Genomic DNA, 16,414 nt, shown 5'->3' on the forward strand with positions numbered 1-16,414 from the left:
TATCAGAATTCTCAAAGATTTAACAATAATGTCAAACTAGACACTAAGGTTAAAAGCATTCCTAAAGACAAAGAAAGTGACCTCATGATGATGAAAATTAGATTTGTCAAGAAGATATAACAATTCTAAATTTACATGTAACTAATAGCATAGATTCAAATTTTATTACTCTCTCTGAGATCTAATAGAATAATAAGACAAAAATCAGTTTACATTTACAGGAGTATACATTTGTAAACTTGACTTAATCGGTCTTCATAGAATACTGCACCCAACATCTGCAGAATACACACTTAGTTCATACACCAAAATTACAAAATGCTGGGCCATTAAGCAAGTCTCAACAAATTTCAAGAACTGAAATCACAAAGTATGTTACCTGACCACAGGGGAATTGAGCTAGAAATCAGTAACAAAACTATATTCACAAAGTAGTCATATGTTTGGAAGTTTCAAAACATACTTCTAACTAAACTTATTGATTCAGAGAGGAAATCACAATGGGAAGTTAGAAAACATTTTGAACAGAATAATCACGAAAATATGACAAATCAAAATTTGTTTGATGTAGCTAAAGCTGTGCTAAAAGAAACTGTATGGCCTTGACCATCTCTAATCTGAGAGACAATGTCTTCAAAAAACCTATGGAAAATATTATACTTATTATACTTATTTAAGTAGGTGCTCATTCTCATTAATAATCAGGTAAATGTAATTAATGCCTCAATGATATTTTATTACAAACTCACCAGAATGGCTAAAATTCGAAAGACTGACAATACCAAACGTTGAAGAGGATAATTACTGCCTATGCTGCTGGTGGAAATGTAAACTGGTGCAATCACTTTGGAAAATTGTTTGGTGATATCTACTAAGCAGAAATATACCTGTGTGTGTGTGTATATATATGCCTGTGTGTGCGCACACACGTACTTTTTCTATCAAAGGTCCTGCCCCTCATTTACCTCTAGGCTCACAAGGCAGAGACATAAGTGCCTTGTGAGCCTCTAGGTGCACAGGGGGAACAGGACCTTTGACAGAAAAGGTGAAGGGATTATAATACTACAAGGCAGTCTTTGTAGTGCTTTCTCTTTTCTCCCTGGAGACTTTGAATAGAAAAATGTTGTGACTGAGTGTTTAAGAGGTGCTCATCTGGGAGCCTTTAAGGTTTTGGTAAATGTCTTAGTCCCTTCAGATTGCTACTAACAAAATATCTCAGACTCCGTCACTTATAAATAACAGAAATTTATTTATTTCTGACAGTTCTAGAGGCTGAGAAGTCCAAGGTCAAGGTGCCAGCAGTGTCTGGTGAGGGCCACTTCCTCATAGACAGGGCTGTCTCACTGTGCCCTCACATGGTGAAAAGGAGCTAGCTAGCTCTCTGCAGTCTCTCCTATTTGACAGGGCACTAATCCCAATCATGGGGGCTGCACACTCATGACCCAATCACATCTGAAAAGGTCCCACCTCCTAATACTATCAGCTTGGGGGTTAGGATTTCAACACATGAATCTGGAGGGAACACATTCAGACCATAGCAGTCAGGGCTTTGAATGCTGGGTCTAAAATCAGGTACTCTGAATATTGGCTCTACATTCAATGTCCTGCTTTTTTCTCTTCTAGTTGTGTGAATTTGGACAAATTACTTAACTTCCCTGGGGCTCACTTACAAAACGAAACAAAGTAAGGCTGAAATTAGACCATCAAGGGGCCAAATTAGTGCATATATGAAGACATTTTCCCCTTCTCTCAAAGCAGGTATAGAGAATAGGAGGTAGGATTTGCCTAAAAGAGGTTTAGGCAAGAGAGATTCAAGGGATCTTTGAGGGTGCAAGAGGTGTAAAAATAGAAAAGATGTGTAGGGTACAAGAGGAGATGAGTCACAAAAGCAGAGGAAGAAACTAGGTATATGTGCTGAGGACAGAAGGGAAGGTTGACTGGGCAGTCCTCAGAGCTGCCAAATGAAGATTCTTTACATTATCCCTGACCAGCCATTATGGTCAAGTGGCTCTAGAAATGAGTAATGGAAATGTGCCAGGACAGGAAACCAGACAAGGCATTGCATAACTCCTCCTGTGTGTGCACACACACCGGTAAGAGTGGGTTTTTCACTTCATCTGGCCTCCCATGGCATCCCGTATATTCCTCTATTTCAGCACCTGTCAGTGTCAGGCAATCAATAGTCAACAGCATTTCTGTCCACCTCCCACTACACTATGAATTTCTGAAAAAACAAGGAAACATCGTTTTATTCATCTTTGACCCCTACCACCTAGCACAGTGAGTAGCATAAGAGACTCTCAATAAATGTTGACTTAACAAATAGATGAGTAAAAGAATGAATGATATCATTCTGCTTACAGAAATCAGAGCCCTGGACTGCACAGGCACTATGAAAAACCCGCCAAATGGAGCACCCTGAACCTCCCTCCCACAGTTCTCACCCACCTGACCCATAATGTCTCTTCCATCTGACTTGCTCCCACTTTGCCTCCTCCAAATTTCTTCCCAACCTTGCAGGGAGAAGCCCAGAGCCTGAGGGTACATGCCTTGGCTTCTCTTACTTCATCTAAAATATTCCATCAGTTGACTGATGTTAATTCGAATGTTGCTTCTGTTTTCTTCTTCAGATCTAGGTGAAACAACATTTTTTTTTTTTTCTCAGACAGGGTCTTGCTGTGTCACCCAGGCTGGAGTGCAGTGGCATGATCACAGCTCACTGCAGCCTTGACCTCCCAGGCCCAAGCAATCATCCCATCTCAGCCTCCCGAGTAGCTGAGACCACAGGCATGCACCAACACACTCTGCTAATTTTTGCATTTTTTTGTAGAAACGGGCTTTCACCACGTTGCCCAGGCTGCTCTTGAGCTCCTGGGCTCCAGTGATCCACCCACCTCGGCTCCCAAAGTGCAGGGATTATAGGCGTGAGCCACAGCACCCAGCCTGCAACTAGATTCTTGATGGTGACTGTGACGAAATGATATTGCCTTCCTCAAGCTCTGTCCCGGCCTTCATTCATTGCTTCCAGACCAATAACTGGGGTTAGCTCTCAGGGTAGTCCAGGTAGAGAAATACAGACCTGGATGCAGAAGAAAACACCTTATGTTCAGAAAGAGCTGCAGGGCTTGGCTTGGTATCAGCATGAACTAGGGGGACACAGTGGGGACTGTCTGGAAGGATGATAAACAGGAGAGGGCGGGAACTACTGACTCAGGAACTGTCTTGAAGGTAGTATTAATTTGTTTCTGAATGGTTCCTTGAGGGTTGGACATGATTATGCCTTACAGTAAGTTACAGGAAGAGGCTGCAGTGCCTTGGCAGAAAATTGAGGAAGGGGTCAGAATGCTCAGGGAGATAGGATTGTTGGAACAAACTTATTATGTGACACCTAGACTTCCTGGGAGGGTTCGGGGACATTCCCTTCAAATATATCAGTGAGGGGCAAGAACATCTATCGGTGTAGGGGTGACAACATCTTTTGGGAAGCTTAGTAATGATTGTCCACTGTAGGCCAGGGTAAGAATAGGTGATTCTGCCATTTAACTGGGCTCCCTAGTGTCAATGAAGACGCTAAGATTTCAAAATAACGAAGACCAGGTGTCTGCTCTTAACCATCAGAGTCAAGATGAATATAAACCGTAACAGCCAGCAGGGACAGAGTGCTGCAGTCACAGAGTTTTTGATGATGGCTAACAGAGCATGCTGTTCCTATGAGTGAGACAGACAAGCAGTCAGTGAGGGTACTGCATGACTTGTATAACAATTTAAAAAATCAAGAGCTGTCAAGAAGGTTGATGGACCCACAGTTTCCAGATCTGAGCCAGTTCTCAAGACCCCACAGGCTGCACCCTCTTGTGAAAGGATCCTGCAATGTCTCCCACATTAGTGAAGTGTTTAGGGGTTCAACGGTCTAAGGCATGTTGGGACATGCCCTGTAAGATAAAGAACAAGTCATTAGCCAGTTGCAGTGGCTCATGCCTGTAATCCCAGCACTTTGGGAGGCCGAGGCAGGCGGATCATGAGGTCAGGAGTTTGAGACCAGCCTGGCCAGCATGGTGAAACCCCATGTCTACTAAAAATACAAAAAAAAAAAAAAAAAAAAAAAAAAATTAGCCGGGCATGGTGGTGGGTGCCTATAGTCCCAGCTACTCAGGAGCCTGAGGCAGGAGAATTGCTTGAACCTGGGAAGCAGAGGTTGCAGTGAGCTGAGATCGCGCCACTGCACTCCAGCCTGGGCAACAGAGTGAGACTCCATCTCAAAAATAAATACATAAATAAAAATGAAACAAGTTATTACACCCTGTACTTACTAGGGCTGAGAGAGATACAGTGCTTAGTGAGCCTCTTTGGATTTTGGAGAACTATAAGCCGTATTGGGGAATACTTCTTCTACCAATGTGTTGAGTGACTTAAGAGGCTGTCAGTTTTGTGTGGGGCCCAGAACAAAGAGAGCTCTGGAGCAGATCCAAGCTGCCACGCAAGGTGCCCTTAGCTCATACGATCTGCCGATCCAATGGTGCTAGAGGGATTTGTGACAGATAGGGATGCCGTGTAGAGTGTTTGGCAAGCCCCATCATAGAGTCATAGGCGAGGCTCCTAGAGGTCTTCTTAGCTATCTGCTTCAAAATAGAGCAACCCACTGTTTGAAAACCAGCTCCTGGCGTTGCTATTGAGCCATTTTAGAGATTGGGCATTTCTCCCTCCTGCAAATGCCTCCATTTATTTCTTCCCTTTATATAAAATTCCTTAAAAGAATTTTCATATTCACTATCTCCACCTATTCTTTTTCCATTCTGTTTTGAAACTACCTCATCTTTCATCCTCACAATTCCACTAATACCACCGTTACAAACTCACCAATGACTTCCATGTTGTAAATGCAGTGACCAATTTTAAGTCTTCTTCCTACTTGATCTGTCAGCAGCATCTGACCTAATTGGACACTCCCTCATTGAAACAGCTTCTTCCCATGTTCCCCAAGACGTCATTCTCTCCCGGTCCTCTTCCTATCTCACTGGTTATCCTCATCCCCTTGGCTGGTTTCCTCTCATACCACAAACCACTAAATGTTAGAGGACCCAAGGCCAGTCACTGATTTCTTTTTTACTTTTTCTTTCTACCTATAGTCTCTTCTGAGGTGACCTTGTCCCATCCACAGCTTTAATTTTTCATAGACTGCCTACTTCCAAGTTTATATCTATGGCCCCATCTTCCCTACTGAACTCTAGATTCCTGTATCCAACAGCCCATTAGACATCTCCACTCTGTGAGGCATCTCAGGTTTAACAATTCCAAAACCAAATTTTGAATCCTCTACCTCCCAACCTGTTCCTCCATCAGCTTTCTCCATCTTAGTAAAGGACAGCTTCATCCCTCCAGCTGCTCAGACTGAAGATGTTGACTCATCCTTACTTCTTTCCTTCCAATTCTATCCATCAGAAAATCTTGCCAGCTCTTCCTTCAAAATATTTAGAATCTGGTAAACCCTTAGTCTAAGGCACCATCATCTCTTGCTTAGATTATTGTATCCTGTTTCCGTGCTTCCACCCTTGCCCTCTTCAATTTGTTTAAAACAGCAGCCAGAATAATCCTGTCTTGCTTCTGAAAACCCTCCACAGGCTACCCATCTCATAAAGAGAAAAATTCAAGTCCTCAGAGTGACCCATGAGGCCCACAAGGTCTACACGGCCTCTGCCTCTGATTCCCCTCTGACCTCACCTTCTGCCACTTTCCCTCTACCCTTTCTGGAACACCCCCTCTGCTTTGGACAGCTTCCTTCAGCTGGCAGCAGGCTCGCTCCCTCACTTCAGCTCCAGTTGCCCTTCCCCAGAGATACTACCCCTGTCTATCTCTTGTATCCTCTTCATTTTTATTTTTCTGGTAGCATGTCTTGCCATCTGACATATCATATGTTAATTTCATTGTTTGCCTCCCCCTAGCCTGGTGGATTAAGTTCTGGAGACAGCAAGAGCTGATTTGTTCTGTACATGTCTATGGCCCCAGGACTTAACACAGTGGCTGGAAGAAGACAAATACCCAGTCGATTTTTGCTGAGTGCATGCATGAATATCAAATCCTTTGCTAAGCCGAAGGTAGGGGAGAGGAAATGCAGATCGAAAATGATCAAGACCTAGCCCCAACCTTTAGGACCTCCCAGCTTAGTACCCTTCCCCAGAGCACAGAGTGTGGTCTTTCATAGGCCACAACACACAGTTACAACCAGAAAAGTGTGATTAAGCATACCAAGTAACTGACTGTTTTGCTTTTGCCCCCTCTCAACTTAGGATATTACTTTACTTCAGAGACTTGCCAGAGATCCGTTTGCTACAGCAAATTCAGATGTTAACACCAAAAACCACATATATTTTCTGCCCTCCTGTCAACATAAGGATTTCATGTGGCTGACCTGGTCTTAAAGATAGACCAGGTCAAGAGTTCCCTAGGTGTCTCAGTGACACCACCCATGCCTCTCCCACCAACCCCCTCAAAAGTCTCCTGACCCTGCAAAGGCAGATCCTGAAATTACACAATTTACAATTCACTGACCTCTGAAAGAGCAAGTCAGGCTCCAAAGAGGGCTGCAGACAAAAGCGTTCCAAGCCAGATTCCTTGTTGACACTGGTCTCTGGTTACACCCCAGGCATAAAAATGAGGAAATTCTTCAAAGCCAGTGAGCGCTTCCCTACCTTTGTCTGTCTCCAGCAGAACCTCTTCCCTGACTCCACCCTCCACAGAGGGACTCACTGTAAGTTCAACAGCACAAGTGCTGCAAGGGGAGGCATTTTCAGGTTACACACTATATATAGCTAAAGTAACTTACAGGTCTTGTCTCACGTTATTCGCCTTGGCGAGGGTTGAAAGCCTTAAACAATTCCTCCCAAGCATGCCCTGTTGTGAGTCCCCTTTCCTGTCCAAAACCCTTCCTTGGCCCAGACCTTGGGAGTCACCTTTCTTCTTCCGGCCACTCCCCACTCATCTTCTTTCAGCCTCCTCACAAAGCAGGGACTTTCCCATGAGTCTAGGTCTGCCCTGGAGTTGCAGGACCATACCACAGCAAAGCAAGGCCACTGCTCGGACCCTTGGCAGCTTCCTGAACTGTGAGTGTCCTGTTTTTTTGAGGCTGGGGTCAGAGGGAACAAATGCAAGACCCAGATGAAGCACCTCCCCCACCACATGCCAACAGCCAGTTCCACCCCTCCACCCGGACACCTGCCCTGTTAGCCTCGCCACCCTTCTCAACACAACCTTCTGAAATGGGAAAAGTTCCCTTGTTCTCTTAAAGGGCGTGTGATGGGGGTGTGGCTCACTTCTTCGGTGCCTGCTGCTCAAACCCCTAGTGGGAGCAGGCAGATGGGCAGGTCATGGGGAGCGTGGGTTCCAACTCCACGGCAGCATCTAGGGTTGAGCGTTTACAGATCCTGAAGCCCCAGTGGGCATATGTTACAGTGTGCTCTTTCAGCTTCGCCGCCTGCAGGCAGCTTGTGTTCATCAGCTCAGTTAGACCCTCTGCCTTATCACAAGGACGGAGGGCTTTCTGTATCCTGGATTCTTGCCCTAGTGCACCAGAAAAATCGAATCATGTGTGGGCTTAGAGAATGAATGCAAAGTTTTATTGAATGATGGAGGTAGCTCTCAGCATATAGATGGGGAGTCAGAAGGGGGATGGAGTGGGAAGATGGTCTTCCCCTGGAGTCGGGCCGCTCAGCAGCCAGGCTCTCCTTGGACCACCCTCCATGTCATTCTGCTGTTGATGGCCTGTCAGTGTCTATGTGTTCTTCTGCCAGTGTGTTCCTGTCGATGTCCAGCCACTTGTGTGTGCTTCTGCCAGTGTGTTCCTCTTGATGTCCAGCTGTTAGTGTAGGTGCCCGCTAAGGTCTTGGGGTTTTTATAGCCACAGGGTCGGGGGCATGACGGGCCAGGGTGGTCTTGGAAAATGCAACATTTGGGCGAGGAAACAGGAGTGCCTGTCCTCACCTAGGTCCGTGGGCTCAGGCCCAAGGGTGGAGCCCTTGTCAGGGACCCTGTCTTTCTCTACCGAGCACTTCCCTGTACCCCTCCCGTATCACTTCCACACAGCCCCAGGCCTGGGCTAAGACATAGCAGTATTTGCCATTCCTAGTTGGTGCTGTGGGGTTAATCTATGCCAACTTTATCATTTTCACAGAGGAGAAGACCAAAGCCCAGAAAGTGGCAGCCATGTGTTCAAGGTCAAAGAACCTGTTCGGGTCAGAGCTGGGGCAGGAATCCCTGACTTAGAGACCCCGGCCAGGGCTCCTCTGCAGCACTAACCTCTTCACTCATGTTCCTTGGAGTTTTTCCATTCCTGGTTCCTGCTCTTCTTGTCCCACTTTTGAATCCTTCTTGGAGTTATTGCTTCCAGGATTTCCATCCAGGCCCAACCTACAGGAGCAGCTCAGTAGCTTTCCCCTGTTAGGATTCAGCCCCCAACCCTGTTCCCTCCCGGCATCCTCAGCCCATGTGCTGGGTTCAGCCTCCTCCACTGCACCCTGTTTGCTTTCCTACACATCCTACTGTGAAGAACTTTTCGTCCTTACAGCACGTCTATGTACAGTACCTCACTGATGACTACAAAAAATCTCATGAAGTCATCCAGGGAGGTGGATTATTTTCTTCATTTTTACAGATGCAGAGATTGAGATGCCAGGTGACAGCGAATAAGTGGTGGGACCTGGGCTGGGATCTTCATGCCCATCATGATTTTCAAAGGTCTTCTATTCCCAGTGTCCTCTCCTTCCATAGAGTGGTCCCCAGGACACCAGCATCACCTGACTTCTTCCTCTACACATTCATTTCCTAAAGTCCATTATCATATGTCAATTTCCAAGTTTCCAAATGTATATATTTATAATACTTTTTCCCAGGCATCTCCATGCTCTCCTGGCACCTCAGGCATCTTAAGACCTCTCTGGGTATGCTTGCCTCCCTCACTAGGGCATGCTGTCAGAGTTTAAGGGTTAAGATTCTGAAATCAGGCCAGGCCCAGTGGCTCATGCCTGTAATCCTAGCTATATAGGGAGTCTGAGGCAGGTGGATCACTTGAGGTCAGGAGTTCGAGAATGGCCTGGCCAACATGGTAAAACTCCATCTCTACTAAAAATACAAAAATTGGCCAGGTGTGGTGGCTCCCACCTGTAATCCTAGCTACTCGGGAGGCTGAGGCAGGAGAATCGCTTGAACCTAGGAGGCAGAGGTTGCAGTGAGCCAAGATTGCACCACTACACTCCAGCCTGGGCAACAGAGCAAGACTCCATCTCAAAAAAAAAAAAAAAAGATTCTGAAATCATACAGACCCATATCCTGGCTCTTACCAGCAGTGTGACCTTGCACAAGCTATTTCACCTCTGAGAACCTTAGTCTCTTCATTTGAAAGTTGAGAGTATGATTATCTATCCTTTCAGGCCATTGAGAGGATTAAATAAGAACAGAGTAGCACATAAGTTCCACTGTACATAAGTGCTTAATTAAATATTCATTGTCATCATCAACATCATCAATATCTCTTGCCTTCTAACTTCTAACTGTGCCTCCACCCCCAAGCATGCCTTCCCACACACACAACTAATTTCCCAGGCCACCTACAAGTTACCTTTCACATATACACATATGCCTAGAAGAAAAATTAAGGAAATTTTAGGAAAAATTTTACTGCCATACAGAGATAAGCAAAAGAACTTTTTAAATCACTAAAGTTTCACTTACACCCTCCCCATCCCTCATTGGCCACCCACTCCAAAAACCCCAGTTGCAAAATTCCAATCAGGCTTGTGATTAAGAAATATATCACTTCCCAGGTAAAAATCCAACAATCTCCCACCCAGAAAGCAGGCTAGGCTCTAAGTTTACCAAGCTCCTTAATAGGGTCAAACAGAGCAGATCCTTTCTGCAAAAACAGGTTAAGAGACTGGACTCTGAGATTCAAATCCTGGTTCTACTACTTACTAGCTGTGCAACTGAGGGTAAGTAGCATAGCCTTGCTCTGCCTTGATTTTCTGTGGATTAAAATGGGGATGAAATTGGAACCAAAGTTTTTTTGTTGTGAGAATTAAATGAGATCATCTATGTAAAATAGTTAGCAGAGCAGCTGCCTATAATAAACTCTCAACAAGTGCTAGGCACTCTTATTATTATTAGTTTTCATATGCTTTTTCCCTTTGCCCAAACTAGCTCCACAGGATCCGGTCACCACCACTTCCTCCTCGCTTCCTGTTTATCTAGTTATTTGCAAAACACCTCCTCAATGAAGCCTTTCTGGATTGGCTGCTGTGAGTGTGGCGGGTACACACCCCTTCTACAGCCCTTTCCACTCTGGGCTATCTGCATTTGTTTGTTTGGAGTCCTCCTTTACTCTCACACAAGCATCACGAAGAAGACATATCTCAAACCACTGCAAAGGAGAAGAGGGATCGAAAAGAAATTCTGATGCCCGTGCTGAAAACTCCCTAGACCTTAACTCAAGCCTCAGTGTGATCAAGAAGCATCAGATTGACCCATCCATCCTCAGTACTATCTTTCCAATAATTATTTTAGAATATTTAAGAATCCCTATTGACGTATTACATCCGCCTCCAGCTCCACCCCTCAATCAAGAATCGGTTTAAGGGTGGGTGCTGTTTTGGCCACATGTTTTTCTGACATTCTCTTTTGAAATGGTTTTTTAAAGAAATTAAATTGTGGCTGGGTGCAGTGGCTCATGCCTGTAATCCCAGAACTTTGGGAAGCTGAGGCCAGAGGATCACTTGAGCTCAGGAGTTTGAGACCAGCCTGGGCAACATAGGGAGATGCTGATTCTACAAAAAATTTTAAAACTTAGCCAGGTGTGGTGATGTGCACCTGTAGTCCCAACTACTCGGGGAGCTGAGTGTGGGGTCCTGAGGTGTAAGGATTGCTTGAGCCCAGAGGTCAAGGCTGCAGTGAGCCGTGCTCGTGCCACTGTACTCCCTCCTCCGCGACAGAACAAGGCCCTATCTCAAAAAATAAAAATAAAAAATAAAAAAATTAAATTATTAACTTCTATGAATTTGTGTATCTGCTCTATTCTGCTTTAGCCTAGTCTCTCAACGAGCCGCAGTTGCCTTGGAAGAGCATACTATACAGGCAGAAGAACCACAAAAGCTAAGGCTAAAGACAGCCGTAAAAGCATAAGCCTGCATCTAACAGTGACAGGCTTATAAAGCACACTCACACAACACAAATCTTGGCCCCAAAGACCAGGAAATCTTATTTGCCATTAACCGTGCTCTTTCCAGGAATTGGATGCCTCATGGCAAAAGAGAGAGCTGTTTTCCCACACCACCTCCTCCTCCCCCCCCCGCCCCCCCCCCAATCCCCGTCATTCCCACCGAATTCATACTTTCTCCCTGTCTCCTACAAACAGGGCCATAGTTCACATAAACAACTCAAGGCAAAGATGAGGGAAATGCAACGTCTCCTGGAATTGATACTTCTGCATTTTACCAAACAATAAATACATGTCATATCCTCTTTTGTTTGTCATGGCACTAAAAAGGGAGGAAAATCTCAATTCTGCTAGTTTCGATCTGGAATACAAACGACAGGCGCCAGGCTTCCCATCTCACAATGAGTGCCTTGGAGAGATGGTGGTGTGCCAGGGGTGGGGGAAGAGCTGTTTTTAAAGAACCCAGACAAAAATTGCAGAAACTGCAAAACCCAAATGTTTGCAGCATCTAAACTGGCGGAGAAACTGTGGGGTACAAACTTACAGTCTGCACTAACAAGTACCTGACTGGCCCGGAAGTACAGAGCTCTCTGAGCTGAATCCTGTGAACTGCAGGTGCAGGTTACAGATGGGAGGTTCAGCTGTGGGAATGTGCCAAAGATGTAACAACACTCAGTTGAAGGGAACCAAGTTTACCATCACAGCCCGAACTTAAATACAGGAGGCGGCAAATTCCATAGGATTTAGGCATAAAAGAAGAAATGCCATGTTTTTCCATATGCATCCATTCAAATACGCATAATACCGTGTATGGAAAGGTGGCATCATATTTACTTTTCACTGAGTGCATTTTCATGATAGAGTTAACTCTTCAGAGACAAAATTCTGTGTATAATTTGGTTCTCCAAATATTATATCAGAATCAGTCCGATCTTCATCAAAATAAAAACAGATCTGTTTTAAGAATGTTTACAAAAACTTGTAAATTTAAAATACAAGTATAAAATGAAGCAGTCAGAAATAAACCACCACTCAAACAACCCCATCCTAACACAGATCACAGTTTTGCCTATTTTAATCTCTAGATTGACTTGTAGTGGTGGAATGAATTGAGGAAGTTGAGAAAGGAACTAATAAATTCATAAGCCTTTACAATATGTAGGCGTCACTGAGATACTTTATAAACACCCACAGCAGCCCCATGAGCTAAGTATTATTATTTATTTATTTATTTACTTTTATTTATTTATTTATTTGAGGCAGAGTCTCACTCTGTTGCCCAGGCTGGAGTGCAGTGGCGAGATCTCAGCTCACTGCAACCTCCGCCTCCCGGGTTCAAGCGATTCTCCTGCCTCAGCCTCCTGAGTAGCTGGGATTACAGGCGCCTGCCACGATGCCTGGCTTTTTTTTTTTTTTTAAGTAGAGACAGGGTTTCACCATCTTGGCCAGGCTGGTCTCGAACTCCTGACCTAGTGATCCACCCGCCTCGGCTTCCCAAAGTGCTGGGATTACAGGCGTGAGCCACCGCACCCACCTCTGAGCTAGGTATTATTATTCCTGTTTTACAGATGACACTGAAGCTCAGAGAAGCCAGGTAACTTACCCAAGATCACACAGCTAGTGAATGGCATAGACAGATTCAAATCCTTATATTTGGAATTTTTTCTCCCCATGTTTAGACAGAACCCTTGTACATCACTGGGTATCCCAGAGCATATGATGAGAATCTTGGTACTATTTAAACCCTTGTTAAAATGACATGGTTTGTAGTCAGCTTTTACTATTCATTAGATAATAATTTCTGGGGAGATATTTATATATTGTATTTTTTATGTGTCCAATTTTAACCTTAGAATTTATCATTGAATTTGCAATACTTTTAAAATATCTGCTCTAATATAAAGACATTTTTACATTTTCTTTTTTAATTTTTTTATGGCATAGTTCTAGAATTGAAAGTGAAAAATTCTATTTCAGCATGTTATCTGCACTTCCAAATTTTCTTGGCTATTACCAGTAGTTCCTTATATGCAAACATATGAGAAAACTCTGAAGAGCAAATTCAGTTTCGAAAAACAGCTAATGATATCAAAGAAAAGTAGGCACGGGGGGATACTTTCTAGAAGACAGTATTAATACAGCAATACTTTAGGAATAATGATGAATCTGTTTAAAGGCAAAAGATCACTAACCTAATCAGATCACTTAGAGGAATAAGTGCTTTTCTCTGTCTTATCCTGAGATCATATTGCCATTTAACCTATTTTTAAACAAACAAAAATTTTTAAACATTTTCTATCCTTTAAGAAAATCTTCTTTGCTTGGCTAAATGACAATGTTCAAGAAATGCCTGCCACAGAAGCATAAAAAATCCTTGGCAACATTCCAGAAGAAATTCACCCTGCATAATGTGTTCCAGCAAACGCTCAATAGCTTTCTGGTGAACCTGCTGGCTCAGCGTACACTTGAACAGGATCTAGAGAGAACAAAAGAAAAACTGATAGACATTTTCCTTTTTGTCAGTCTGGTGAAGTAGCCCTCAGCTCATTTTAGCAAACTTCCCCAGCTTGGAAAAATGAGCGTGTGTACGGCTAACTTACGAACCCTGCCCTGGAGTCTGGTGCACACGCTGTTGTACTACTTTTGATTCCCTGAAATTCAAGTATAATTATGTTGTTTGTCTTTTCATCCAATAAAATGTGCATTAGCATTTGGTTCACTTTGGAGTGTATTTGTTGAGATGAATCTATTCTTTCAAATGACAAGTTAGTGCTTTCATAATGAGAACACTTTAGATTATATAAAACTCTTAATATTAAAAAGAGGTAGACTGGAGGGACAGACTTCTTTAAAACATCTCAAAAGTGTGTTCATAATTGGCTGAAGCTATTAATTCCCTAGACATTTATGCAAAAATGTCACCAAATACAGACATAAAGACTTTAAAACGAGATCCATTTCCCTTCTATAAAGTGAAATAGATGCATATTTTTAATATTTATGTCTCTTCACAACTTTTTCTCAGGATGAACATTTCCTACTTCAAAAATAAAATGGTTGGACATTTTACAGGTCTATTAAACTGCAGTGATACATTTGGCCCAAATTCTCTCCTTGGGCATGGTGGGAGGGAGCGTTGGGTGGAGCAGGCACAGTGTGTGTATTAAAAGCCTGTTTGACCTTAAATGCCCTGAATTGAGGGCAGGGAGGATGGTTAGGAAGGTAAAATTTTTCCCATTCATTGTTGTAGAACAGCACATAGTTCTGAAATAAACCCATTTTGCAGGAGAGAAGTTCTAGATCCAACTCTCAGGCCTAGAAGAGAATTTACACCCTGGGGAAAGAGCTGAAGGCACTAGAACATGTCTCTACCACCCTCCCATCACCAGTCATCCAGCCTGTTTTACACAAGGCCTTTTTCTGATTCCTTGGGGCCAGCAGCAGGGCCACTTGGAGGAGTGAGCGGGCAGACCATTGGCTCAAGGTTTAAAATGTAGTCTTTGGATGGTCTCATAGAGACATGCCAACAAGAGTCAAGGGGAAGGATTCATCACACAACTTCAACAGCTAAATATAAACATTAAAAATATACTGTGCTTGTGCTGGCTGTAACATTCTTTTGGCTTTCTTCATTTTTTACTATGCTGGAAACCTCAAAAAATGGAAAGACCCAGCTCCCTGGACCTCTGACTACCAGGAAGTCATGTGGTCTATTAGAAGAAGGCAGGATATTTACAAAAATCCTCAACTGCTTTCTGCAGAAGAAAACGGGGCTTCCAGACTCCCAGTCACCAGAGTAAAACACCAAATACAAAACCAACACAAAACATGTCAAACTAAGGATACCTTCGACTGGCTCCTTCATCCTGGTCTCCTCTCTCTCTCCAAAGGTTAACCATGATGATGAATTCAATGTGGTTTCTTCCAGAGCTTTAAAAGGAAACACACACACACATATTAAAAATAATATGTGTGGGTTTATAAAACATATTTTGTATAATAGTGTACATATCCTAAAAGTTGCTTTAGTCACTAAATAATTTTTGAGACCTATCCATGCGACTACACACAGATTTAGTTGATTACTTCTGAATGTTGAATAATATTCCACCATTTGAAACCACCACTTCCATCTAGCCATTCCTCCTATGGATGGACATTGGATATTTGTCTGTTGACGATCTGATGTATTCTTCTGACTTCCCCTTCTCTGATTGTACCGGATTACTCCTTAGTTGTTTCATGTATGTGAGGTCTGTCTCCCAGACCAGAAGGTAAACTTCCAGACCTCCATGTCCAGCATGCATTACTGAATAATTTTTTGAATGAATGAACTTTGTGTTTTTGACTGCCTCATAGACTAATAGTAGCTTTGGATTCAACAGAGGCTCAGCAAATTCTATTTATTTATTTATCTTTTTCCCTTTTTAAAAGAGAAGTTTTGACCGGGTGCAGTGGCTCATGCCTGTAATCCCAACACTGTGGGAGGCCAAGGCAGGCAGATCACCTGAGGTCGGGAGTTCGAGACCAGCCTGACCAACACGGAGAAACCTCGTCTCTACTAAAAATATAAAACTAGCTGGGCGTGGTGGCACATGCCTGTAATCCCAGCTAGTTGGGAGGCTGAGGCAGGAGAATCGCTTGAATCCGGGAGGTGCAGGTTGCAGTGAGCCGAGATGGCGCCATTGCACTCCAGCCTGGGCAACAAGAGTGAAACTCCATCTCAAAAAAAAAAAAAAAAAAAAAAAAAAAAAGAGAAGTTTTGTATTTTCAAATCAGGTTCACCTAAAATCCACTTCCTTTCCCAGTCTAGATTTATGGCAGTCAACATCTCCTTAACATGTTCCACATCCTGACACTAGGGATATAATAAACGTTGTGCCTTTTATTATTATTATTATTTTATTTGAGACAGCATCTCACTCTGTCACCCAGGCTGGAATGCAGTGGTGCAGTCTCAGCTCACTGCAACCTCCACTTTTGGGTTCAAGCGATTCTCCTGCCTCAGTCTCCCAAGTCGCTGGGACTTCAGATGTGTGCCACCACACCCAGCTAATTTTTGTATTTTTAGTAGAGACGGGGTTTCACCATGTTGATCAGGCTGGTCTCGAACTCCTGACCTCAAGTGATCCACCTGTCTTGGTCTCCCAAAGTGCTGGGATTGCAGGCGTGAGCTACTGCGCCCAGCCCTCGTTGTGCCTTTTAAAGATGAGTGTG

At 43.7% G+C, this 16,414-nt stretch overlaps 1 protein-coding gene and 1 long non-coding RNA gene across 2 annotated transcripts in view; both read right to left on the reverse strand.

Annotated features, from left to right (window-relative positions):
• Positions 1 to 2,452: 2,452 nt before the first annotated feature.
• On the reverse strand, positions 2,453 to 11,306 carry LOC134732801 (uncharacterized). The gene is made up of 3 exons (XR_010116348.1): positions 6,547 to 11,306; positions 2,895 to 3,079; positions 2,453 to 2,632 (listed from the first exon to the last, which is right to left on the reverse strand). It is a non-coding gene; the product is annotated as an uncharacterized lncRNA (long non-coding RNA).
• Positions 11,307 to 13,389: 2,083 nt separating this feature from the next.
• LOC129464356 (putative uncharacterized protein FLJ13197) overlaps positions 13,390 to 16,414 on the reverse strand; it is a 49,744-nt gene continuing 46,719 nt past the window's right edge. Inside the window, 2 exon segments of the mRNA XM_055245465.2 lie at positions 13,390 to 13,673; positions 15,044 to 15,127. Of these exon segments, the coding sequence (XP_055101440.1) occupies positions 13,624 to 13,673; positions 15,044 to 15,127 (134 nt within the window). The 3' untranslated portion in view covers positions 13,390 to 13,623.

Source organism: Symphalangus syndactylus, chromosome 16, assembly GCF_028878055.3.
Source record: "Symphalangus syndactylus isolate Jambi chromosome 16, NHGRI_mSymSyn1-v2.1_pri, whole genome shotgun sequence".
Taxonomy (NCBI): domain Eukaryota; kingdom Metazoa; phylum Chordata; class Mammalia; order Primates; family Hylobatidae; genus Symphalangus; species Symphalangus syndactylus.